Source organism: Triticum urartu, chromosome 7 (assembly GCF_003073215.2).
Source record: "Triticum urartu cultivar G1812 chromosome 7, Tu2.1, whole genome shotgun sequence".
Taxonomy (NCBI): Eukaryota; Viridiplantae; Streptophyta; class Magnoliopsida; order Poales; family Poaceae; genus Triticum; species Triticum urartu.
This window is the reverse complement of record NC_053028.1, coordinates 325,386,159-325,414,150: the sequence shown is the minus strand read 5'-3', so window position 1 is coordinate 325,414,150 and position 27,992 is coordinate 325,386,159. Positions and strand designations below refer to the sequence as shown.

Sequence of the window (27,992 nt, the reverse complement as noted above, 5' to 3'; positions counted from 1 at the left end):
TCGGGAACATTGCAAAAAAGGAAAAAGTAAATGGCCACAGTACAACGAGTCAATGACACACTATACATATGGATCTCTCCTGTCATCACAGGGAACAGAGCACACAAGAATTCTCCTACAGGGCGGGGTATGGCAGTTACACTAGACGGCCCGTCTCAGGGACACAAGTACGTTACACTAGACATGCTAGCTAGCTGGCCATCCGATGTCACATGTAGGATCGATCGGAGCATGACAAAACTGGATCCTCGGCGGGGCAGGGAGAGACATAGGTAGATTGCAAGCAACGTACATGCTGCCACCACTTTGACGCTTTCCAAAGCTAGCAACGCAACAAGGGATCATCTCCTCCTCCCAATCATATCCTAAACAGATACCTCAGATCATCTACAGTGAGCCGAGTAGCGTGGGCACTGGATTTGTCTTCACCGAAAGCAGAGTTGACCATCGCTCTCTTTTCCTCCTGTTAACAAATGCAGGAATAATGTAAGACAGGCACCATGGAATTATAAGCAATGGTGACTCCATGACAAGGCAATTTCTACATCTGCTTCAAATATTTATGTAATCCTATTTCAAGTTTGCTTGTCCCCATTGTCAAATAGTTTGTTATTGTAGTAAACCTAAGTAGAGCTGCCTGGCTGGCTTTCCGTGCACTTGGATTTATTGGCTGTCCAGCTTAATTTGTTAACCATCATTTCCGTAATGTGCCAAACCAGAAATGAATTTCGATCCCCTATCAGACAGTTCTCTCACAAGAAAGATTAGAAAACTAACCTACCATGAGACGATCACTGACATGATAAAAGGGTATCAGTGATATTCATGCAGTGCATAATTCTCATCCCCCAAATTAACAAATAACAAGCACATGTTCCTTATGTGGATTAGAAGTGCTCATGAACTCACATCATAAGTGTAAGACGGATAATTACCTGCAGAGATAAAATACGATCTTCCACTGTATCTGTAATGGTTAGACGAGAGACAGTGACAGGACGAGTCTGACCAATTCTGTGTGCTCTATCAATTGCCTGGTCCTCAGCATAAGGATTCCACCAAAGATCAAGGAGTATTACATGGCAAGCAGCAACCATGTTCAGACCAAGATTACCCGCTTTCAATGACATAATCATAACTCTAACCTGAAAAAAGAAGACATCCAGCAGCATAATGTCAGCTGATTGTCCAGAAGTAGCAAAAGAGACGAGTTGGGTGAGGGGGATGACCTCTGGGTCGGTGTTAAAATCCTTCACGGCTTTATCTCTTGAATTGAGGGACATTGTTCCGTCTAGTCTCCTGTACTGTATAAGATTGCTGTTCAGTGAAAACTCCAGCAAATCCAGCATGCCAGTCCACTGCGAGAAGACAATGGCTTTCACAGGGGATACTCGGTTTGGATTTGATTCAATGGTATCACTGTCTGTAAGAGCATGCATGTTAATGATAGAATTCAGTATATCGACGGTCGCTTGTATCTTCGAGGAGATGTAACTGCTTTGACTGATAGAAGATAGCCCATCGTCTGCTGATGAACTCGCTATCGCATGAGTACTGGTCTTGCCGGAGATACAAATCTTTAATGTCCCTGATGAAAATACTGATTCAGTACTTAACGTGTTTCTGCAATTAGGGACGGGGCACATGTTTTCATCAGTTGTTATCCGCTCGTATATACACTGATAGCAGAAAATATGACCACACATCGCCACAACAGCATCCTCAGGTGTGTCCTGCAAAAAACATAAATTATATTATTATTGTAGCCACTACAATAAGATCAAAACGACAAGTACTCCTTAGAAATATGAATTAGACCAGTTATTACATTGTTGCACACACTGTGCATAAGAAAAGATCGTGGCAAAATGGATGCAACCTTACCCAGGTGTCAAGCTGGGCTCAGAATTTTAGCCCTGGATACGACTACCATGACGAGCAGGGCCCAATTAGGTTTTGCATTATCCCATAAAATATGTAGGTTTTAACCAGTACATGTGTTCAGGTACCATTTTCGTTGTGTGGCTCCGCGCTATGAGGTCTTATGCCAAGAGTGTGAACAAGAGAGGGAGGCATATCTTTAGTGCAAACCATGGTCGAGTCAAACCATGATAACTTCCCAGATAGGCCCCCATCAATGAAGTTTGGATGGACTAGATTCATAGGGGCATGGATCACATAGATGATAACTTTCTAAAGTAACCCCTCAAATGTTGGGGTAATTGTTTGTCAGGGTTAAATATCGAACGATGCTAACACATAAATCTCATATAAAGATGGCACACGTGAGAGTTTGCACGATTGCACTCAAAAGAAAAGAGAAAACAGATGAACTTCAAAATAGTGAGGAAAGATCAAATCACTTACACGGCATACAGCACAAAGCGCTGATACTTCCAGCCTTGCAAGCAAATCTATTACCCTTTCCTTGGAAAGTTGTTTTGCCATCTCTATAGAACCATCGCCTTTAAATACCGACTGATGCCCCTTCACAAGAAGAGGATGATCACAAGCCTGCCTAAGGCGCAACAACAATAAAAGGATATTGGCATAGTTTTGTTTGACTGTTCCGGCAGCAGCATATTCCTGAAATGGATAGACAGCATGTCAGGAGTCATAAATTTCACTTCCAACATTTCTAGTTTCCACAAGGGATGCCAATGTTAAGCTTCTGTTGATCTAAAGAATGTCCACGCCTCAGAAACTACTGTCCACTTACCTCCCTAGATGTAACATAATGGTATAGGAATACCAATAAAGAATTCCACAAACAAAAATTCAAAGGAAAGCGGTAGGAAAACAAGCTGGGAGGAAAATCTGATTAATTAAAGCTAGACATGTTTGCTGTCGAACCCACCCGCATCAAACTGCAGTTTGGGTCACGGGTGATGTCAGGTTTAAACCACTGAACCTGTTTCCATCACAATTCCAACTCAAAAGAAGCCATAGCTGAGTTCCAGCCAAGCTTATTTCCCTCGACGGAGATGCGCGACAGATAGTGTGGCGTTGGAAAGGGTGCTATTAAGGAAGTTGGCTGAGGAGAGCACAACAAGAGAGGGAGAGGTAGGGGAGGGCGGCAACCACTACAGGGATGGGGAGAATACTTGAGACAGGGGGGCACGGAGTACCCCTTTGTATTGTGATGGCAGAAAACCCCTTATAGAACATGGAAAATACAAAGGGGTACATGGCTAAATATATATAACTCTTAACACACACACCCTCAAACCCCTGGTGGATCAACAACACTGAGTCCGGAGTGATAAAAGCCGTGTTGTGCTCTAGTTTGGGCCTTCATAAAGAAATCCACCAACTGTAACCCGGAAGGCACATGCTAAAGAGCATTAACCTGATCATGCACACCAGCGCGCACAAAAGAAGCATCAACCCCAATATGCTTGGTGAGCTCATGCTTCATAGGGTGACGTGCAATACTAATAGCACCTGTATTGACAATAGCAGAGTAGGTGTAGTGAGAACACCAAACTCCTGAAGTAACCACCGTAACCAAGTCACCTCTACCGTCAAAAGAGCCATAGCTCGAAACTCAGCCTTTGCACTTGAATGGAAACTGCAGTTTGTTTCTTCGTCTTCCAAGCAATGAGAGAACCACCTAGAAAAACACAGCAAAAAGTGAACGGCGATCCGAGGGATGACTAGCCCACGTAGCATTCGAATAGACCTGAAGCTGTAATGAACTGGAGAGTGGAAAGCACAGACGGTGAGAGATGGAGCCACGAAGATATCGGAGAACACGAAGAAGGTTGACTATATTGAACTAGAGTGGAAGCAGAGACAAACTGACTCAAAATATAGACAGGATAGGAGCCTAGGAGGTGTCCGGACGAGTGACAGCTGGATAGACAAGGCTCCCAACAAGACGACGATATTGTGTCGGATCACATAAAGGGGTCACTGAAACTAGTGATCAGACGTGGTCTCCAGGTTGTGAGGAGAAGGCCGGGTCGTGAGATCGCTAGTTGGTGACCTTTTCTATCGGCTAGTTGAGCGATAAGTGGATCAGGCAGTTGTGAGCTTGACCGTGTGTCATGCTTGTGCTATTTAAAGCTCTGTAATCGGTTCAGCTAAGTGGCATGAGAAATAGAGAAGAGAAGAAAACGCTCCGGCTAAGAGGCGTCAGCCGAGCACCAAAAAATTCCTCTATGTGTGTGTTCTTCTGTCCAACATTTGGCACCAAAGCCTCGTGTGTCGAGGTCCAATCCTTCGTCGTCGTCAAGTTGTGTCATGACCAAAGGAGAAGGACATGCTACCCGGTAAGTCGTGCCACCGGCGGCAAGGAGGTGATTGTCATGGCATGGAGGCCATTGCCACAAGGAGTTCATCATCCACATCGGAGTCGTGGACACGGTGTGTCGCCAGCAACGAAGATGCGGCGAAGGCGTAGGAGGTGCGCCTCTCATTGAAGCCAACGGCGATGACAATCGGTGTGACGAGATGTCAATTACGGTCGTCGATGTGCTGCACCAACGGGATCGACGACAAAAGGACAAACGGCTTCACAAGAGGATAAATAATAAGATTAGGGAGGTGATTGTTTGAACTAATCTTGTTATTAGTGTTAAGTGTATAGGATTAGATAATGTTTAATTTGTAGTCGTAACACTAGAAGCTGCGGCTGTGTGCATATGTTGGGACGTGGACGTGGCCATGTGTACGCATGCAAAGCTAGTAGTGTTAATTAGTTGCATGCGTTGTTAGTTAGTAGAAGTGGTGCACGTGTGCTTGCATGGATAAGGCTAGTTGTTAGATAGGCTCAAGTGTGAAACTAGTGATCAGACGTTGTCTCCAGGTTGTGAGGAGATGGCCGAGTTGTGAGATCGCTAGTTGGTGGCCTTTTCTATCGGCTAGTTGAGTAATTAGTGGATCAGGCAGTTGTTAGATTGACCATGTGTCATGTGTGCGCTATTTAAAGCTTTGTAATCGGTTCAGCTAAGTGGCATGAGAAATAGAGAAAAGAAGAAAACGCTCCGGCTAAGAAGCGTCAGCCGAGCACCAAAAATTCATGCGTCGTAAGAAAATACTGCCATATCTTTTGGCGTGTGTTCTTCTGTCCACCACCCATGTGCTAATTTCCTGCACAAAGCCAACAATCACCAGAGGCAAAACGCTCAAACCCCCGCTATCCGTATTAACATGTCCCCGTCCCCATATCGGTGCTTCATAATTGAAGAATAGGAGCAAGTGAAGCAGCTAACCCGTTAAAAGATGCAAACTATCGAAACCACACTGCCAAAACCATGTACTTGCGGGCTGGGCTGGGCTGGGCTCTCATCCCAAACCACCTAAAACCGCATGCACACACCCTACATTAAGCAATGAGCCAATGATTGCAAGCAACTCTAAAATAGGACTCTAGATCATGACAACGATCTTCTACCTACATATGACACTTGGAAGTGGAGACAAGGCACATGCCACCAGTTTAGCGATCAAATAGTACAAAATTATAATATAACAAGGCCATCGACAAAGTATGGGGAAAGGTAAGATAAACATGAAGTTTTAACCAACCTTGAACTGTTGCCGAGAACGTTCTTCCAGTGTCAAATAAAAAGCTCGCTCCTCCTTTGTGAAATCCACCTTTTGCAACTTAATTGTCTTTGGAGGTAAGTTTATGATCGGTTCTCCATTTATCTTAGTTTCTACATATAAAAAACAGCAATATGAGATCAGCAGAGGTAGCAAATGGAAAAGAGTCATGTCAATATGTGTTTAGAGATCTCCCAACAAAATTATACAATGTGAAACCCTATGGAAGTTCTTTCTATGAAAAGAAAAGAGAAAGGAAGTGCGGGATACTGAACACAAGTGGCTAGCGATATTAACACAGGTGCCCTAGTGTTTTCAAACAAGAAATCAAATAACCTACTATCTTCTCTTACATGTAACTCAAAGTACTGAACACAAGTGGCTAGGAATATTAATACAGGTGCCCTGGCATTCTCAAACACGAAATCAATAACCTACTATCTTCTCTGACATGTAACTCAAAGTTTCTGTTCTTCCAACTGTTCGCACAGTAATACCTATAACTGATTAGGAAGTCATGGAACTAGAGAATGCCTACCCCCAAAAAATGGTGTAATCACATGCAGATTTAAACTTGGATATAATTCATCAAGTTCCCATAACTAATAAAAAGTACTAAGCGGCGTGGTTGGAATTGCATTAGTTTGCAATGAAATATCCAAAGATCATATATACGTGAGTACTCAGGCTCAACCATGCCGTATGTATTCCCTCCCTTGGTACATGGATATTGGAACTATCACTATTAAAAAAACAGCCGGTTAATCAGTTAACTGGCCGATTATTCCTTCCTCAGAGGGTCACCGAGTAGCTGATTCACTGATTATCAGCCAATTTGCCTATTAATCCTCCACTCGCCAGACAACCAGGCAGTTACCAGTTAACGATTTCTTAGATAGGTGCAGTAAATACACATTTTTCTCTCACCTTTTGTGCGACGCAGGAGAACTATCCTCAACACAGTTTGTAGTTTCTTATACCCATGGACTGCATTTCTAGCAATTGGGTGCTTTATCATTGTACAAAATGAGCTATATGTAGAATATGGATCATATTTCAAGAAACGGAAATAGCTGTAGAGCTCATCGATTGAATTTTGTATAGGTGTTCCTGATAAGCACCATCTCCTTTTTGCTCTTAGTCCACAACAGCCTTTAGCCACTTGAGTTCGGAAATTTTTTATCGTCTGAGCTTCATCAAGAACCACCCGAAACCACCGTACCCGGGCAACTGGGCCACTGTCAAGGTCAATATCTGAATCCTTAAGTTTCTTCTTCCTTTTCTTAGATTTGCTTGGTGGTTTTCTTTTATTACCAACAGAAGATTCTTCCCCATTCTTTTGATCTTGGTCATCATCAGCATTCTGTTTAGGCACTTCATTCGCCACAATTGTGTATGTCGTGACAACGACATCATATTTTGCCAGCTCACTTGGATCTTTGGTCCTTGCACCACCATGGTAGACTAAAACAGATAACCTAGCACTTTGACTAACCTTGTCATTCAATTCATTAGCCCACTGCTTAAGAACACTAGCAGGGCATACTACTAAAGTACCTGCAGCTGGCCTTGTCATGGATCGCATGGTCGATGATGCAGATGATGTGCCTGTTTTAGTCTTCTTGCGTTCAACTTTGCTTTCAACAACAATTCTATTTGGAACAATATCCATATGACTACTAGATGGTTTAACATCACTAGTACTAGCTGCTGTTGATAAACTAGCGTCTAAATCCTTCTTGGGTTCATCGTTCATAGACTGTTTCGCCTTATCAACAACAGTCACTGCCTCATCGTCTTCATCAAGGTTTAGCGCTTCAGATTTCAAAGGATCTGAATCAGCACACATGAACTTAGACTGCTGACTCTTCTGTTTTAGTATAAGGGCAATTGTAGACACAGTCTTCCCAAGACCCTGTAACAATAAACTACTTATCATTAAGAAGAATTTAACAAGAAGTGAGTAGTTTTTGAAAGGTTGGAAACCACAAATAACCTGATCATCTGCAAGAATTCCTCCTGCACAATGTGAACTATTCTCCTTCGAAACCATCCAAGCTAATGCCATTTTCTTTCAAGGAGAAAAAGTACGTAAGGAACATGATATTCAGAACACAAGAAACTAATAAATAATTGATATTCAGAACATGATACATATATACACAGAAATATGTTACTACACCCCATGGGTTATACCCTAAAAAGCATGGACACGGCAAAAACAGCCATATCGGCGTCCTAGTACGGGGGTGCACAGCAATACGCACGGATACGACGGGATACGCGTATTCGAACAAAAGAGGTGGGAGAGTGACGGGACAGTGTCAGATAGCAGATATGTACAGCTTGATCACGGATAGCACTGCCCATAAATCCAGCGCTGAGGTTTTGTGATCCGAAACAGAATCCAAATTTTATATTGGATCCAAAAGTATGCAAAGACATGGTGGACAGAAAGATCCCGTTGAGCAAGAGAACTCGCGGATCACTATTCCCCTTGAGTGAGTATATATACTATCCATCTGATTAGTACTTGTAATAGTACTAGAACATCATCTCTTTCTTTTTGCAGCAATACAATAGAATGATGCATGTAATTCAGAGAATGGAGAATTTAGGTACGGTTATTGAGTTGTGCGGCAGAATAATTTGAAGATTTGACGGGGACTATACGAAAGAATACATGGTGCTCGTGATAGAGTAAGAACCAGGTGTTGCATGGCATGCGGCCAGCCAGGCAACAACAGTACTTGTAGACATGCCTCTGGATCAAAGATGGCGTAGACATGAATTAGACCATCTCTAGTTTAGTTGTGGCGTGAGTTATATTTTCTATTCACGCCAAACTTCTATGGCACCATATAAACTTGTACTCCCTCCGTTCACTTTTATAAGTCATTTCAGACAACTCAAATTGGGCTGTTTTGTACATTGTCTGAAATGTCTTCAAGGTCTTATAAAAGTGAACAGAGGGAGTATTTCTTTTCATTATCCAGTTTGTTGTGCCCTCGAAATAATTTGATACTAATGAAGATAATAAATCCTTCTGTTATATTATTATTATATCAAAATCTTGATGTGCGATGCAAACTTTAACAGTTCAGATTGGTGGGTTCGGTGACTAGATTGTAGTACATAGCCTGGAGTATGCTGTCCGTACTAAGGGCATGGCGTTTTGACTCTGGGGAGCATGTACTCCTGCGGTGAACAGTAAATTCAAACAAAATAGCAAATAAATTTAAAAAAATCTTTTTCATGTTCGTGTTATGTCCAAAGCATGCTTGACAATTTTCATGCGAACTGGAACCATAGCATTTTGTCAGTGAAAAAAACAAAGTTACGTGGTTGAGAAATGCCAAAAAATTGGTGTTCAACTTTTTTTTTGCACCGATCTAAATGCTTTAGCTTTCCACCTAAACATTTGCACATAACATTTGGACATCAATATGTACATGGCTGAAAAATTCGTACCCATTTTACATTTACAAAAAAAGAATTGGCACACAGAAGCAAATGCTCCCCTGAGCTGAATTGGATATCTGGAGTATATATATAGTTTTATGGAAGAAGTATGTAATATGCAGGGTGTAGGATGTAGTATATAGCCTGTAGTATGCCTTGTGCAGTAAGGAGTATATGATATCATAAAAAAACAGTGTGACTGAGAAATGTAGTACACATAGGGCCTGTTCTGATCTCCTCCAGCTTCTAATTTCACCAGCTTCATAAATAATTTTGTCCCGAACGTTTGGGCTCCAAGAAGCTAACTTCTCGAAGCTGACCCAACTCGCAGTGCAAAAACGTGAAGCTCGGTCGGCCCAGCTCCACCAATCGAAGAATCAGAAGTTCGCCCAATTTACAGGGAGTTGCCACCGCCAAAGGTAACGGTTCGCTGCCCCCCGCACGATAAAAAGAAACCAGCGATCCCCAACTAATCGGTACCCCTCTCCCTCCCCCGTATCGGTGCACTGGGCCCAAACAAGGCTACCTCCAGCCGGCCCAATCAGTGCCAAACGGGCCAGAGCCCTCCCAGCTGGGCTGCAGCTCCACGAGAAGCTGCCGATGCAGCCGAACATTCCTGCGATCGCTACGTGAAGTTAGAAGCGAGGAGGAGAAGCTGGATATGTGGAGTTTTGAGAAGCCAGAGGAGATCCGAACAGGCCCATAGACTGGAGTATGCCAGCCGCGTGATGTAAGAAGTATACTATGTAAGATATGTGAGTATGTGGTATGTCGTGTCTAGATGAAATCATGTAGGAGGCAGTATGCCATTGAAGAACTCTGTAGTATGCTATATGTGGGGAAAGAGGAGACAGTAGTATCAAGTGTGTGCGTGGACGTGGGATGCAGCATGTTAATTGGGAGGATGGCGTTGTGCACATTATATGGAGTATATGGTATTTATTCTTTATATGCCAACCAAATTCTTTTGTTGGCAATTTCGAAACAGACTGAAAATGGGTTTTGGACAATTTTTATGTGGCCAAGAAAATCGACTTACATGTGCATGCATGTTGTACTAAATGATGTCCAGTTATTATTTTATTATTCTATAGGGACATTGTTAGTTGGGAGTAGGATCCCATTTTTGTCTGCTCGGTGAGAAAGAATCGCCCAGATAGAGAGAATATATGTAGGTTGTTGGTAACTGGACTATCTATTTTTTACGTAGAGAAATAAAGCAAGATTTGATTGTTTGGTAGGGAGATAATGATGACACACAAAGAGATAGATTCGGCGTCTCTTTGGGATAAGCTCACAACCACGATAAACGCCCAATAAACTAAGAAATGAATTAATGATAATTGCAAGCGAGTCGGATGTGAAACCGATAGCCACTACTATTCAGAAGTTCTACCAATAAACACAGGCTCGATCAAAACATCAGGATATTGTGAGATCAACGGTGGATGCTATGGGGGTAACTACACCCTTATATATACTCGCCGTATCCCCATACGGCTGTTTTTGGAAAATGCTGTATCTCGTGTCCCTGTATGCATATCATCATGTCCATGTCCCTGTATTTGTGCTTTTTTTAGGTTATACTACCCCTAAATCTGGCATAATTCATGCTTGCGGAATTGCTATTCCATCTTCTTCATTTCACACCTTACTAGTCAATAGTACAGTGCTGACGACATGCCCTATAACAGGGATAATGCATCCTAAATTCGACTACCACTTATCATTAGTTCATTTTCAATTGGACTGGGTCATCATGGAGAGTACAGTGCATTAGCGTGGAAACATAAATATGTGAATCTCACAGTGTGATCTCATGGCACTCCAGAAGTAAAAAACCCGCACTCATATAAAGAATAGTGTACCTGGTGCTTAAGCAGAGATACTGATAAGACACCCTCATCGAGATCATCTTCCCTTTTATCCAGACTAATGTTCTGCATAACAGAATAATAAAAGCAAGTTACTCAAACCATAGAATCAAATGTAAGAGTAATAGCCAAATAAATAACCTGGATTGCTAAAACTTACTATTTCCATGGGCTGGTAAACAAGAACATGCAGATGTATATTCTCATTGATAAGTCAAAACTAGCACTTGCATTTATAATGCAACAAAATTATTTTAAAAAAGATTAAAAGCTCTGCAAATGCAATGGTAATGTATTTATTATTCTGACTACCGTAGAAATATGCAGCACATAAGTTTGGTATTTATGCAGTAAAATGATTAACATGGCAAATTCATATAGGTAGAACCTGTATTTTTCTTCAGATAGATACTTTAAAAGACAATGGCACATGTTAAAGCAGCATGTCGTTACAGAGTATGATTTTGAGTTCTGATAGGGATTATCAGCTGTCTTTTAATCCATCAAGCCAAGTCAGCAATGCAAGTCACGGAACTTATCAAAGAAGAATAAGTCAATCATAGATAATTGCCTCTGGACAAAACGTCACATGATTAGCTGGGCATGAACATGAATGTTGTTTATGTCTCAACGGACCAAAGATGCATACCTGAAGAGCCTCTTGATATACTGCGCTCTCGTCAGGATCCATAAACCTATTTTCTAGGTTTGGACGAGCTTGCATGTCATTAACATTAGCAAGTTCATTGTTACTGGCAGAGTTATGGCCTCCAAAAGATGCAGGCAGCATCCTATGTGAACTAGGACTATCATATACATAGACATCATCTGGCAATTTTAAAGAGGGAAAAACATTAGTACTTGTATTGAAATCCTGCAACCATTTCCAATGTATGATTCAATTAGACTAATTTGAGACTAGCTACACAAACCATCGTCATTTTCCATGGTATCCTTCTGGGCATTACTCACAGAGTAGCTTCGGATTGAGAACCTTGAAGATGAAGGCTGCCCAGTGCCATTGGCATCATTTGTTCCTATACTATTATCATCCAACCTTTGTGAATTTCCATTGGTAAAACGTGATGGGAGTTTACGGCTCTCACTTGCAACACTTGGATGTGTAGATTTTGACGTGCTTCCACTGGCAAAAGATGAAGGAAGAATCCTCTTGTTATTGCCATTTGCATCCACTGCCAAACCATTACGCTCCCTCACTGCGATATCAAGTCTACTGGACGAGAGAGAGGCCCTTCCAGAATCGTGTCTTGGCCCCGAATTTGAATGTGGATAAGTTCTGTCCCCCGAACCTAGTGTATAACGGGCTTTCTCAATATCAATACCATTTGCGAAGGAAGGTGGCAGAGTTCTGTACTGACCATTATCATTTATATTACACCTGGAAGAAGAGGGAGTGCTCCTCAACAAATCTTCGTCCTGAAAGCAGACTGATTGCCCTCCGCCATTCTCGCCAGATGTGACATTTGTAGAAGTTGGATCGTCAGAGTCAGAATCAAAATCATCACCACTATCCGATATCAAGTCAATAACATTATCGTTATCGTTATTCATACTGCCGGCAAGCATGTGCACCGCGTCTGCTTTTTCAGGACTCAATTGTGGTTAGCATTCAAACCATGCATGCATGAACAAGGTCAGATGGCAGAGTGTTAACCTATCTTTCAGCCTCCAGACTGAAAGTAAACCCACTTTGAAATTTATGTAGATGATTGGCAAGCTAGACAGATAAAGCACACCACACGATTCCTGGTAGCACTAGCAGTTACTCGAGTTATCCGCAATTGGCCTGCAAGCGGATCACATAAAATTGCAGCTGAGTAGATATCAAGTTATGGTGCACAGAACAGGAATAACAGCATGAAAATATTGTTCCAAATATTGGTCAGTTAATCGGCATCTCGGTCAGTTAATCGCCACTCAGTGGGTCACCGAATATCCAATTAATTGATTTATTGGCCGTTTAACTGATTTATCAGCCGATTAACTGGAAAATGCCATCTGAAGTCTTTCCTGTCATGTAATAATGGTTTCGATACCTCCCTAGACTAGCCTTTAGAGGGGTTATTTTAGTTCCATCGTGGTAGTTTGGTGCCACGGCGCGCAGCCAGCCTGTTTGCTGTTCCGTTTTTTCGATTCCTGAACTGTGTTTGTAAAACTTTTGGTTTCATGCTCTGCAGTGGAACCAGGGAGGCCCTTGTGGCTCCCTGATGCTCTAAAAATTAACTGGAAATTTCCCCTATTTATCACTACTCGGCACCCAACCAAGGTACCAGTTACCGATATCTTGAACATTGGAAAATATTGAGGAATTATTTTGTGAGAACCCCTCCTAAAAGTCATATGCATGCTTTATCGTCCTGCGAGTGGTCAGATGGAATTCTTCAGCATTAACACACAGGAAGAAAACGATAAGGAAAAGATATCAAAATTATTATAATTTTATTAAAAAAAGTGGCAACACATCAATTGGAAATTATAGTGACCTAAGCCCGGAACAGATCAGTTCACTGGAGAGACTTTCCAGATCAGTTCAGCTCTAAAAATGGACCAATCAGACCCTACGCGCACGCTGATGATAGATGACGGTTAGGTCTACGCTGAGGACTGTACTGGATTGAAGATGTCATTTCAATACCAGAAAGTAGAAAGGACTTTGCACGAACGCGCAACCGGACCAAATTCTGCGGTAGGGAACCCATGCTTGACGGGATCAACCAATCTCCCGATCCGAGACCGCCAAGATGGCCCGGCCCGGAAAACCCCATCCGGGGAGAACCGAACAGCAACCTCGAGTTCACCCGAACAAAAAGCAACCCCGAGGCGGGGAGAAAGCCACTGCACGGAACCCCCAGCAGCAACACGCACCTCTCGGGAACAGGCGAAAATCCGCGAGATCAGCCCTCGCGGCGCTCGACTCGGCGGCAGAGGAGGAACAGGCCGGCCGTTGGATACCGTTGCGGACTGGGCCGCGGCGGGATCAGGTCTGGGCAGGGGAGGTCGCCGCGCAGTTCACTGGGAGGAGGGGTGGCCGCACGGACAGGTGGAGGAGCAGCCTCGTGGAGGCGGAGGAAGGAAGCTTTTGGTCGAGACGTGTCGCGGATCCTATTTCCCCAATCTTTTGCGTGTGTTTGGTCGTAACTCTAGCCTGCATCATATGTATAATTTTTTTAAAAAAAAATAGGATTTAAAGTATTTTTAGCAGATCCTGTAAATCGGAGTCCCGCAAAATCGTTTACGGTTTTCGAAAACGCGCCCTCGCGGCACCGCAAATCCATACTCGGAGTTTTAGACAAGTTCATGTTTTTGAACAATTTTATCTTAATACAATAGCAATATAAATTAAACCTGTTAATGCTTTGACATCATACAATACAATAATCATCTCAATACAACAAATGTTCAATTGCAAATAATTAAAACAATATGGTCTGAAAATGATAGAATGTTCAAATCACACATGGATATAAATAAGATCAAATAAATAAAATGGGAGTCTATCTCTCATACGGTTTCCACTGATTGATCATTATGTAGCTAGGTGTGTGTGGTATTGTTCTCAATCTGCCGATAGGTCTCAAGAATTGCATTGATCTGATGTGGGTTCATGACAGGTTTGACACGGTTACCAATATTGTCATACAAAAACACTAAGTTTAATCCCTCATCCTTAATCATTATATGTCGTGTAGAATTAGACATGCAGCCATGATATTGAAGAGGGATTTCTTATCCTAGACTAGAAGCAAGCAGGAACTCGAACAATAGCAAACCGAGCTTGCAACACACCAAATGCCCTCTCAATATCCTTTCAGTGTGCTTCTTGTGCTTGGGCGAAAATAGTTTGTTTCTTGTCTTCTGGCTTACTGATGGTTGATACGTCTCCAACATATTTATAATTTTGATTGTTTCATGGTATTGTATTATCGATCTTGAATGCTTTATTATACTATATTTTTTTAGATTAACTTATTAACTCGGTGCCCAATGACAGTTTCTTTTCTACTTGTTTTTGGCTTTTCAGAAAATCAGTATCAAACGAAGTCCAAACACAATGAAGCGTTACGATGATTTTTTTTCTGGACTAGAATGGACCCTAAAATGTTCGGGAGGAGGTCAGAAGACTTACGTGAGAGCCACGAGCTCACAGGACACGCACTAGGGCTGGGGCGCGCCCCCTGAACTCGTGACTCCCACGCAATTTTACTCCGTTTGACCTAATTCCACCTCTATAAATTTCCAAATATTCCTAAACCAACATAGAGCTACCCGAAACACATTTTCCGCCACCGCAAGCTTATGTTCTACCGCGATCCCATCTGAAGGCCTTTTCCGGTACTATGCCGGAGGGGGGAATCGATCACGGAGGGCCCCTACATCAACTTTGCTGCTCATCCGATGATGCGTGAGTAGTTCAGCACAGACCTGCGATCCATAGCTAGTAGCTAGAGACTTCTTCTCTCTCTTTGATCTTGAATACAATGTTCTCATCGATCTTTTTGAAGTTCTATCCGATGTAATTTTCTTCTATGGTGTGTTTGTTAGGATTCGATGAATTGCGAGTTTATGATCAGATTATTCATTTAAAGTAATTGAGTCTTTTTTTGAACTTTATTATGCATGATTGTCATAGCTTTGTATTTCTCTCCGATCTATCCATTTGGTTTGGCCAACTAGATTGATTTCTCTTCAGTGCGAGAGGTGCTTTGTAATGGGTTCAATCTTGCGGTGTTTTCACCCAGTGACAGAAAGGGTAGCGAGACACGTATTTGTATTGTTGCCATTAAGGATAAATCAATGGGGGTTATTCATATTGCTTGGGTTTACTTTGTCAACATCATGTCATCATACCTCATGCAATACTTTGTTTGTTATGAACTTAAAACGTAAAGAGGCAAACATAGAAGCGCTCTCGAAGTGGAGTAATAGTAAGAGATACAGAATCGTTTTGGTCTACTTGTCATGGACGTGATGCCTATATACATGATCATTGTCATGAATAACATCATAACTATGCGCTTTTCTATCAATTGCCCAACAGTAATTTATCTACTCGCCGTATGATATTATTTCGACAGAGAAACCTCTAGTGAAAACTATGGTCCTCGGGTCTATCTTAATCGTATTACTAAAACCAAAAATACCTTGCTGCAATTTACTATTTTTATTTTGTTTTACAATTTATGTATCTACCTATACAAGATTTGATCCTTGCAACTAACGAGTTTAAGGGGATTGACAACCCTCTTGCCCATGTTGGGTGCAAGTATTTTCTTTTGTGTGTGCAGGCAATGTTTGATACATCGCCAACGTATCTATAATTTTTTATTGTTCCATGCTATTATAGTATATACTAGCAAAAATGCTCGTGCCTTGCAACGGGAGAAAAAATGCATGTCCCTGAACATGATACAAGACCCTCACATGTATATAACCTATATGTCAACACGACGCCTCACTGTGTTGGTGTCACCGCTTATCCTCCTTCCCGTCCTTATAATAGGCGAGTCTAAGGGTTGTATTCACGAACACCAGCTTGTCGAACGAGGAGGGTTTCAGACCGACGACATCGATGACGAGTGCTAACTTGTCAACACATATTGTGGGTTGATGGTCTTCGCTAAGGTACCAGTTTGCATGACCCAAATTATAATACAGCTAAATGAATGAATGATTGTTGCATGTGTGTGGGGGGGGGGGGTGGGGTGGTTTGTCACTTCTAAATGGTAAAGGTAAAGATAGTCCTACAATTTTCTAATTGTGGGCATTAGTGCTAGAGTTATTATCTTTATATGTTTATGCCCAAATAAATCAAGTACTAGTAATATCACTTAATTGGACCAATAACATAACTTATGTTACATCTCCCAGAAAAATATTATTGCAAAAGGTACGGATTGAAAAAAAACCGGTTCACAATCATTTACTGGAAAATATATTAGGACAATGTTTGTCATATATATACACGCAGGGGATCAATATTTTAATTTAAAGTTCTATGAAGTGTTTGTGGCTCATTCCTCGTTACATTTAGAAGAAGAAAATTTTATCATCTGTAGGTGGGCGCTAGCACTTTGCAGAAGTTATACCTTCGAGATTCACTCTCAAATAAAATTCAAAAGTGCAAAAATAGATCTAACAGTAGTCATAGTACAACTTAGCAGCCTCCTCGTTTATTAACTTGTCATTGTTTTGATGTAGATTTGGCACCAGCCTCTCTAGCTCTGAGAACTCAAAGTACATACTAGATGAAATCCTTCTCAAGTGTGTTTCTGCTTCTACAATAATCAAAAACTTTTTGTAGTGACATCAACAATCAATACATTTTATTTGTGCAGACAGAAATACATATCACAATAGTACTCCATCCTCTCGAGCAAATACATCATTGTGAATTAGTGGGTTGCACATAATTAGGGTAGCATCGTGGATTTAAGTCGGGTGGAATTTAACATCCAAGAGTAGAAAATCCACTCATTTCTCATCTAAATCGACCTTGCATCTTTGGTACTGCAGAAAAGATCACGTAAATTTATAAGCAACAACATTATCTAAATTTATAAGCAGCAATTATATATGATCTCTTATCTTTAGATGTGCAATAATCGGCAAGTCTCATCATGAACAAATTCACTGCAACCTCGCCGCTCTGTACAACCACGTGAGGCTTGATCTTGCTAGAGAGCAAGTTTACTGCAGCCTCAAAATCTTCACATAATCTTGTTGGATAACACATGCACGTACACTTTCTTACTAAAAAGAAATTTGGTACTGCAACACTTCTGATTTAGGCAAGTAACAGTAACATAGTGACGAGAAGTGAGAAGTAATATCTCCACTGTAATATAATAACAGTGTCAACATTATTTCTAAAAAGTGAGTGGAAAAACTAAACTGAACATCAAACCCCATTACTTCCGATTTTCAATACAAATGAAAGGTGCAATATAATAACAGTATAAAACTTCAACAGGAGTAATGGGAGACTGAATGGCATTTTCAGATTAACGTGCATATGAATGAGCATAATCCATAGCAACAGAACAATTAGTTCCTTGTTGCCATTAAGAATATCTTCTGCTTAAATTGTGACTCCATCTACATCAGTCATCTGAATCCCGAGCTTGCTTGACATACTAGATAGCCATGGTGCTGTTGTGCAATTTCTTTTTATGGGCACCTGATGGAGCAATCACTTTCTGAAATAAAAGTATAATGTCATAGTAATAGCAATAAGCATCATGATAATGTGGGAGCTGAACAACTCTACATAGAGTTATGGCATCATGGAGACGTTGAAATAAATTTCCTATAGTGAAACATACTCTGACAGCACAACCTATAAGGAAAGATTAATTGGATTATTCACCAAATATTCAAAAGAAACTTATAACCAAAACATAAAATGTCAGAGTTTAGAACTATGTGGCATAGTTATTGTTCTTTTGAGATCATTATTGCATAGTTGTAGTGAAGGAAATATGCCCTAGAGGCAATAATAAAGTTGTTATTTTATATTTCCTTATATCATGATAAATGTTTATTATTCATTCTAGAATTGTATTAACCGGAAACTTGATACATGTGTGGATACATAGACAAAACATCGTGTCCCTGGTAAGCCTCTACTAGACTAGCTCGTTAATCAAAGATGGTTAAGTTTCCTGACCATGGACATGAGATTGTCATTTGATAACGGGATCACATCATTAGGAGAATGATGTGATGGACAAGACTCATCTGTTAGCTTAGCATATTGATCGTTCAGTTTTATTGTTATTGCTTTCTTCATGTCAAATACATATTCCTTCGACTATGAGATTATGCAGCTCCCGGATGCCGGAGGAATACCTCGTGTGCTATCAAACGTCACAACGTAACTGGGTGATTATAAAGATGCTCTATAGGTATCTCCGAAGGTGTTTGTTGGGTTGACATAGATCAAGATTAGGATTTGTCACTCTGATTATCGGAGAGGTATCTCCAGGCCCTCTCGGTAATAGACATCATAAGAAGCCTTGCAAGCAATGTAACTAATGAGTTAGTTACAGGATGATGTATTACGAAACGAGTAAAGAGACTTGCCGGTAACGAGATTGAACTAGGTATGTGGATACCGACGATTGAATCTCGAGCAAGTAACATACCGATGGACAAAGGGAATAACGTGTGTTGTCATAACGGTTCGACCGATAAAGATCTTCGTAGAATATGTAGGAGCCAATATGAGCATCCAGGTTCCGCTATTGTTTATTGACCGGAGAGGTGTCTCGGTCATGTCTACATAGTTCTCGAACCCGTAGGGTCCGCACGCTTAACGTTTGATGATGATATAATATTATATGAGTTTTGTGATTTGGTGACCGAATGTTGTTCGGAGTCCCAGATGAGATCACTAACATGAGAGGAGTCTCGAAATGGTTGAGAGGTAAAGATTGATATATAGGACGATGGTATTCGGACATCGAAAGTGTTCCGGAGGGTATCAGGTACTTATCGGGTCACCGGAAGGTGTTTCGGGTACCCCCGGCAATCCTATGGGCCATATGGGCCTTGTGAAGGAACACACCAGCCCACAAGGGGCTGGTGTGCCCTATAAGGCTATAGGAGGAGGAGAAGGAAAGGGGGAAGGGAAGGGAAAGTGTGTACTAGGATTCCCACTTCCTTCCCTCGGCCCCTCTCTTTACTTCCCCTTCATGCATACATGGAAAGGGGGCACAGGGCAAGGCAGGGCCCCTATGTAACATCCCAAAATTCTAAATTTTGGAATGTTATATTAAATAAATATTGATGATTGTTTGTTTGATTGTTGTGTGATTGATTGTGTGAAATTGAGTGAAATTTGCAACCTTTTGAAAGTTGAATGAGAGGGAATGAAATGACTTTCCCAAACTTTCACTTTGCATTTATGATCACCATGAATTCAAATTCATTTCATCACAAAACCCTAGAGCGAAGATGATATGACTTCTTCCATTTAAATAAATGAAAAGGGATTTGAAAAGATTTTGAATTCCATTTGGAAATATTTCAAATTCGGAAACTTTATGCAACTCAATGAGTTTCATGAGAGAAGATAAAATGACTTCTTCAAATCCTAAGAAAGAGAGTTGGAAGTTTCAAAGAATCAAATTGAAAGTCCCTTTGAAGTTATTTTGAAACCCACTTTCAATTGGAGTTATTTGGTTTTTATTCAAATTATTTTTCTCCAAAAATAAAATATATGGAAAATAGGGTAAAATGATTCCCTACAGTAGAAAAGTTGCAACGCCCACGATGCGGCTATATCTCCCATGTGTCGAAGCACGACTTAGAGGCATAACCGCATTGTAAGCAATGTCGCAAGAGAGGTAATGTTCACACAACCCATGTAATGAAAAAAAGGGAAGGGATACATAGTTGGCTTACAATCGCCACTTCACACAATACATGAATAAAGCATTACATCACCCAGATACAATCAAGGTCCGACTACGGAACCAAAATAAAAGAAGACTACCCCTAATGCTACAGATCCCCGATCGTCCCAACTGGGCTCCACTACTGATCAACTGGAAACGGAACAACATAACGAACACGATCTTCATCGAGCTCCTCCTTGAGCTCCGTTGTGCCACCTGCATGATATCATCGGCACCTGCAAGCTAGTTTTGAAGTAATCGGTGAGTCATGGGGACTGAGCAATCTCACACCCTCGCGATCAAGACTATTTAAGCTTATGGGTAGGGAAAAGGTATGAGGTGGAGCTGCAGCAAGCACTAGCATATATGGTGGCTAACTAATGTCTACTACACAACCTTCTTCTTGTAGACGTTGTTGGGCCTCCAAGTGCAGAGGTTTGTAGGACAGTAGCAAAATTCCCTCAAGTGGATAACCTAAGGTTTATCAATCCGTAGGAGGCGTAGGATGAAGATGGTCTCTCTCAAGCAACCCTACAACCAAATAACAAAGAGTCTCTTGTGTCCCCAACACACCCAATACAATGGTAAATTGTATAAGTGCACTAGTTCGGCGAAGAGATGGTGATACAAGTGCAATACGGATAGTAGATAATAGTTTTTGTAATCTGAAATAATAAAAACAGCAAGGTAGCAAGTGATAAAAGTGAGCGTAAACGGTATTGCAATTCGTTGAAACAAGGCCTAGGGTTCATACGTTCGCTAGTGTAAGTTCCCTCAACAATACTAACATAATTGGATCACATAACTATCCCTCAACATGCAACAAAGAGCCACTCCAAAGTCATTAATAGCGGAGAACGAACGAAGAGATTATGGTAGGGTACGAAACCACCTCAAAGTTATTCTTTCCAATCAATCCGTTGGGCTATTCCTATAAGTGTCACAAACAGCCCTAGAGTTCGTACTAGAATAACACCTTAAGACACAAATCAACCAAAACCCCAATGTCACCTAGATCTCCAATGTCACCTCGAGTATCCGTGGGCATGATTATACGATATGCATCACACAGTCTCAGATTCATCTATTCAACCAACACAAAGGACCTCAAAGAGTGCCCCAAAGTTCTACCGGAGAATCACGACGAAAACGTGTGCCAACCCCTATGCATAGGTTCCCAATGTCACGAAACCCGCAAGTTGATCACCTCAACATACATCAAGTGGCACGTGGTATCCCATTGTCACCAAAGATATCCACGGCAAGACATACATCAAGTGTTCTCAAATCTTTAAAGACTCAATCCGATAAGATTACTTCAAAGGGGAAACTCAATTCATTACAAGAGAGAAGAGGGGGATGAGAAACATAGGATCCAACTATAATAGCAAAGCTCGTGATACATCAAGATCGTGCCAAATCAAGAACACGAGAGAGAGAGAGAGATCAAACACATAGCTACTGGTACATACCCTCAGCCCCGAGGGAGAACTACTCCCTCCTCGTCATGGGGAGCGCCGGGATGATGAAGATGGCCACCGGTGAGGGTTCCCCCCTCTGGCAGGGTGCCGGAACAGGGTCCCAATTGACTTTTGGTGGCTACGGAGGCTTCTGGCGGCGGAACTCCCGATCTATCTTGCGTTCTGGAAGTTTTAGGTCACGTAGGTATATATGGGTGCAGGAGGTACGTCAGGGGAGCCACGAGGGCCCCACGAGACAGGGAGGCGCGCCCCCACCCTCGTGAGCACCTCATTCCTTCCTTGACATGGGGTCCAAGTCCATCAGGTGTGTTTCCTTCCAAAAATAACTTCTCCAGTTGATTTCGTTCCGTTTCGACTCCGTCTGATATTCCTTTTCTTCAAAACACTGAAATAGGCATAAAACAACAAATCTGGGCTGGGCCTCCGGTTAATAGGTTAGTCCTAAAAGTAATATAAAAGTGGATAATAAAGCCCAATAATGCCCAAAACAGTAGATAATATAGCATGGAGCAATCAAAAATTATAGATACGTTGGAGACGTATCAAGCATCCCCAAGCTTAATTCCTGCTCGTCCTCGAGTAGGTAAATGATAAAAAAAGATAATTTTTGATGTGGAATGCTAGTTGACATAATTTCAATGTAATTCTTCTTACTTGTGATATGAATATTCAGATCCGAAAGATTCAAGACAAAAGTTCATATTGACATAAAAATAATAATACTTCAAGCATACTAACTTAAGCAATTATGTCTCTTCAAAATAACATGGCCAAAGAAAGTTATCCCTACAAAATCATATAGTCTGGCTATGCTCCATCTTCACCACACAAAATATTTAAATCATGCACAACCCCGATGACAAGCCAAGCAATTGTTTCATACTTTTGATGTTCTCAAACTTTTTCAATCTTCACGCAATACATGAGTGTGAGCCATGGATATAGCACTATAGGTGGAATAGAATGGTGGTTGTGGAGATGTGAAATGATGCATGAGTGACATGTATGAAAGAATTATGAACGGTGGCTTTGCCACAAATACGATGTCAACTACATGATCATGCTAAGCAATATGACAATGATGGAGTGTGTCATAAACAGAACGGTGGAAAGTTGCATGGCAATATATCTCGGAATTGCTATGGAAATGCCATAATAGGTAGGTATGGTGGCTATTTTTAGGAAGGTATATGGTGGGTTTATGATACCGGCGAAAGTTGCGCGGTACTAGAGAGGCTAGCAAGGGTGGAAGGGTGAGAGTGCGTATAATCCATGGACTCAACATTAGTCATAAAGAACTCACATACTTATTGCAAAAATCTAGAAGTTATCAAAGCAAAGTATTACGCGCATGCTCCTAGGGGGATAGATTGGTAGGAAAAGACCAACGCTCATCCCCGACCGCCACTCATAAGGAAGACAATCAATAAATAAATCATGCTCCAACTTCATCACATAACGGTACTGTAACGCCCCAAGACCGGAGATTCAGTTGCCTTCCAGGGTTTCCGGGTTTCGTCGTGTGTTTTGTTTGGTCCGCTGCATTTCATCTTTGCATCATGTGCATTGCATCATGTCATCATGCAACCCGTTTTAAAACTCAACTAGACAAATGGTATGGATCTTTGATCCATTTAAATCGAGGGAATTCACATGGTGATTCTCTTTACAACTTATCCTCTCGATATTTAGAGAGCTATAGTAATTATTCCAATTATGTGGAATTACCTTAACACACTTGCAAAAATCTCAATGCCTTTTATTATTTCAACTCTTGGCCTCTAACTTTGCCACATGTCCTTTCATCATTTTCCGCAGCTCCGCCTAATTTCTCAACATTTTTGGGCACTTCGAAAAAACCTATCCTAGTTCAAACCTTTTGAATTAAATTCAAAGGAATTTGAATTTAATCTTTCAAACTTAACCTTTTTCTATTTTCCCAGACCGTGCACATTTTTTTGAGTCCGTGAAAATTACCCCCGTGCCCAAATTCTTCCTCTAACCTTCTCTTCTCTCTTTTCCCTTCTTTTATTTCTTTGTTTTTTTGTAAAGAGAAGGAGATGGGAGAGAGAAGTGCCCGGCTGGGCCTCCCAGCCCAGCTGCAACCTGCCAAGCAGGCGCCATCCCCACGGCCCAGCTAGGCCTAGCGGCCTCTAAGGCCCAGCAGCGCCCCGCTACAGTCCCTAACCCTAGGCCCAGCATCTCCCCTCGCCATCCTCTCCCTCGAACTCCTTCCCTCGTTCCCTCACCGCCGCCAGAGCCATCTCCTCGATCCCCCTCACTCTCTCCTCTCACCTTCTCTGTCGCACTCACAGAGAGCAGCCCGATCCCCATCGCCATCAGCTCGAGCCTCCTTCCTCCTCGATCCGGCACGCCGCCTCCTCCCGCCTTCGCGCCGCCATCCTCCATGGCCGTAGCCGACCGAGCTCGAAGCTCCCGCCGATGCACCTCGTCGCGTCTCTGCTGCCTCCTCGCAGCTGGCCATCCTCGCCGCCGCCCGGGGTTCCCCTGCACCTCAAGCCTGACGCCCGACCTGCGACCTCTTCCACCTCGATGTCCCTTGGCGCCCTGCTGGCCAATCTGGCCCCGTCGTCCAGGATCTCCATGGTGCTACCTTGCTGCTTCCTCCAGCGCCCAAGTCCACCTTGCCGCTTCCGCCGTCCTCACGCCCCTGCTTCTTCCATGGCGCTGTTGCCATCCATGGCAGCTCTGCCGCTTATCGCCTTGCCACCGCCGTCCAGGGCAACACCTGCAGGAGATGGCTAGTGCCTCGATCCCCTGCTCCTCTGCTTCGGGTCCTAGTGTCCTGCGGCCATCGCCCCTGCATCATGCCAAGTACATGCACCGTGCCCTGAACCGCCAAGGAAGACCACCGAATAGGGATTCGCCAAGTACCAGGTCAACGGAGACCGCCAAGTTCGTTTCCGCCGCCTTCGAAATCGCCAAGTACCACGACAACCTCGAAGGGATTCAACTCCGTCAAGTTCCTCTAACGATGACCCAAACGGCTACGAAACGCGTACCACTACTGTCGCCGAAGACCCGTGCAATGGAACCGTCAAGTTCGACTACCTTCGTGTGTACCTTTACTTCCCACGATGACCGTGTACAACTACCATCCCGTGCATGTCGTGAAGTACCTCTTCGAAACGACCGAGTACCACTACCGTCGACCCTCGAAGAACCCGCGGACGACAAGTTCCTCGGTGTGACCCCGAACACCTACGGAGTGTGTACAACTACGAAACGAGAACAACCACTTCCTCTACTTTGCACCGAACGGGAATCGTCCCGTTTGCACGCTTCGAAGGTATAACCCTGAGACGACGCTCGTGAACGAACGCATGCATGTGGGATGAGATGCACCCTTTGTCTGCACCGTGTCCGTTTTGTCACTCATTTCCATGCCACTAACTCGTGGGACCCCCGGAATCCGTGTTTTGCGCCATGTTTATGTGTTGGTTGTTTACTATGTTGTGTGCTTCTTTCCGGTGTTGCTTCTTCGGGTTGGTTCCGTTAACGTCGTGATTGTGAGGACCCGTTCGACTACGTCAGATTGTCTTCTTCATGGACTCGTTCTTCTTCCTTGCAGGATTTCAGGCAAGATGACCATACCCTCGAAATCACTTCTATCTTTGCTTGCTTAGTTGCCCGCTCTTTTGCTATGCCTATGCTGCGATACCTACCACTTGCTTATCATGCCTCCTATATTGTTGAACCAAGCCTCTAACCCACCTTGTCCTATCAAACCGTTGTTTGGCTATGTTACCGCTTTGCTCAGCCCCTCTTATAGCGTTGTTAGTTGCAGGTGAAGATTGAAGTTTGTTCCTTGGTGGAACATGGAGATGTTGTTCCTTGTTGGAACATGTTTACTTGTTGAGATATCACAATATATCTTATTTAATTAATGCATCTATATACTTGGTAAAGGGTGGAAGGCTCGGCCTTATGCCTGGTGTTTTGTTCCACTCTTGCCGCCCTAGTTTCCGTCATATCGGTGTTATGTTCCCGGATTTTGCGTTCCTTACGCGGTTGGGCTATTATGGGAACCCCTTGACAGTTCGCCTTAAGTAAAGCTCTTCCAGCAATGCCCAACATTGGTTTTACCATTTGCCACCTAGCCTTTTCTTTTCCCTTGGGAGTCGCGCTCCTGAGGGTCATCATGATTTTACCCCCCCGGGCCAGTGCTCCTCTGAGTGTTGGTCCAACTGAGCGATGTCCGAGGCTACCAGGGGCAACTCTGGGCTGGCTTACCCGACGTCTTGCTCTTCCGGTGTGCCCTGAGAATGAGATATGTGCAGCTCCTATCGGGATTTGTCGGCGCATCTGGGTGGTGTTGCTGGTTTAGTTTTACCCTGTCGAAATATCTTGTTGTACTGGGATACCGAGTCTGATCGGAATGTCTCGGGAGGAGGTCTATTCCTTCGTTGACCGTGAGAGCTTGTCATGGGCTAAGTTGGGACACCCCTGCAGGGATTTGAACTTTCGAAAGCCGTGCCCGCGGTTATGGGCAGATGGGAATTTGTTAATGTCCGGTTGTAGAAAACCTGAAGTTTGACCTTAATTAAAATGCATCAACCGCGTGTGTAACCGTGATGGTCTCTTTCCGGCGGAGTCCGGGAAGTGAACACGGTGTTGGAGTAATGTTTGACGTAGGTTTTTCTAGGATCACTTCTTGATCATAGTTTCTCGATCGTGCTTTGCCTTCTCTTCTCTCTCTCTTTTGCGAATATGTTAGCCACCATATATGCTAGCCGCTTGCTGCAGCTCCACCTCATACCTTTACCTTACCCATAAGCTTAAATAGTTTTGATCGCGAGGGTGCGAGATTGCTGAGTCCCCGTGGCTCACAGATACTTCCAAAACCAGTTTGCAGGTGCCGATGAGACCGTACAGATGACGCAACCAAGCTCAGGAGGAGCTCGATGAAGATCTTGTCCTTTGTGTTGTTTCGTTCTAGTTAATCAGTAGTGGAGCCCAGTTGGGGTCGATCGGGGACCGTGTCGCATTTGGGGTTCTTCTTTTATTTTGGTTCCGTAGTCGGACCTTGATTGTATCTGGATGATGTAATGTTTTACTCATGTAATTGTGTGAAGTGGCGATTGTAAGCCAACTATGTATCTCTTTCCCTTATGTATTACATGGGTTGTTTGCGAAGATTACCTCACTTGCGACATTGCTTTCAATGCGGTTATGCCTCTAAGTCGTGCTTCGACACGTGGGAGATATAGCCGCATCGAGGGCGTTACAAGTTGGTATCAGAGCCTTCCCCGACCTTAGGAGCCCCATTGCTTGATCGTTTTTAGTAGCCGAGTTGTGTCTAGAAAAATGTTTTGAGTCATCTAGGAATTATATATCGGAGAGTTTAGGAATTCTTTTTACTCCCCAGTCTCCTCATCGCTCTGGTAAGGTATCCTGACATAGAGTTTTGACTCTTCTCTTCTCAAATTTCACTAAAATTTTTTAGGATCACGCGGGTATCTTGGAATCGTTCCGATGGTTTTATGACGAGAACATTGTCTTGGTGCCTCCTGTCAGTGGTTTTGTGGAAGTGTCCTGGGGAGTTGAGCTCTGAGGTGTTGTCGTCATAATTTTATCGTTGCAGTTCTGGAATACCTGAGTTTAGTACGCCGACATCGAAAATCTCTTTTATGCAGTTGTTGGTGAGATAACCTCGACGCCACCCAGTACTGGGGCGGTAGTTCGGGAGTATCGCCATAACTTGTATAACGGATGCTTTTCAAGGTTGAGGTAGATGATTTCCGAAGGTTTCTTGGTTATGTGTTGAAGGATGGATACAGCTGGATGTAGGATTTGCTAGTTTTGGGTGAGATATTATGCTTCCCCTGTATCCCCAACACCTGATTGCATAACCGGAAAGGTTCGGGAGTTTCATAGGTGGGAATTCAAGTAGCTCTTAGGATATCTTTCCGACAGATGTATGATATGAAATTGGGGTTCGACGTCTAGTGGTCCGCCCATTCACGGTCGGTTTTACAGTGGTCTCGTTGTGTCTTAAAGAGTCCTTGGCTATGCCGACTCGGGGACGCTTCGTATGTCATGTGCACTGCCTTGTACATGATGGTGCTGTACGATCGAGCCCATGTAGGCCCCACCACGAAAACTTCGGACGAAATCTCTATCATATGTTTGTTCCGGCTTATTTTGCAAGCCAATCCTTTGTTTTGTTTTGACTTGTGGTATTC

The 27,992-nt window shown here is 42.8% G+C and overlaps 1 protein-coding gene across 2 annotated transcripts; it reads right to left on the bottom strand.

Annotated features, from left to right (window-relative positions):
* Window positions 1-9: 9 nt before the first annotated feature.
* On the bottom strand, window positions 10-14,041 carry LOC125520035 (helicase-like transcription factor CHR28). 2 transcript variants are annotated; one of them, XM_048684828.1, is made up of 12 exons: window positions 13,773-14,041; window positions 12,266-12,693; window positions 11,819-12,196; window positions 11,536-11,714; window positions 10,881-10,952; window positions 7,547-7,621; window positions 6,478-7,465; window positions 5,533-5,663; window positions 2,368-2,586; window positions 1,230-1,733; window positions 936-1,145; window positions 10-463 (listed from the first exon to the last, which is right to left on the bottom strand). In XM_048684828.1, exons 2-12 carry the CDS (start codon window positions 12,471-12,473, stop codon window positions 359-361), a joined length of 3,069 nt encoding a protein of 1,022 aa, XP_048540785.1. In that variant the 5' UTR covers window positions 12,474-12,693; window positions 13,773-14,041; the 3' UTR covers window positions 10-358. The 2 variants fall into 2 exon arrangements, with proteins under 2 accessions (XP_048540785.1, XP_048540784.1); XM_048684827.1 differs by having other exon boundaries at window positions 11,819-12,693.
* Window positions 14,042-27,992: the final 13,951 nt, after the last annotated feature.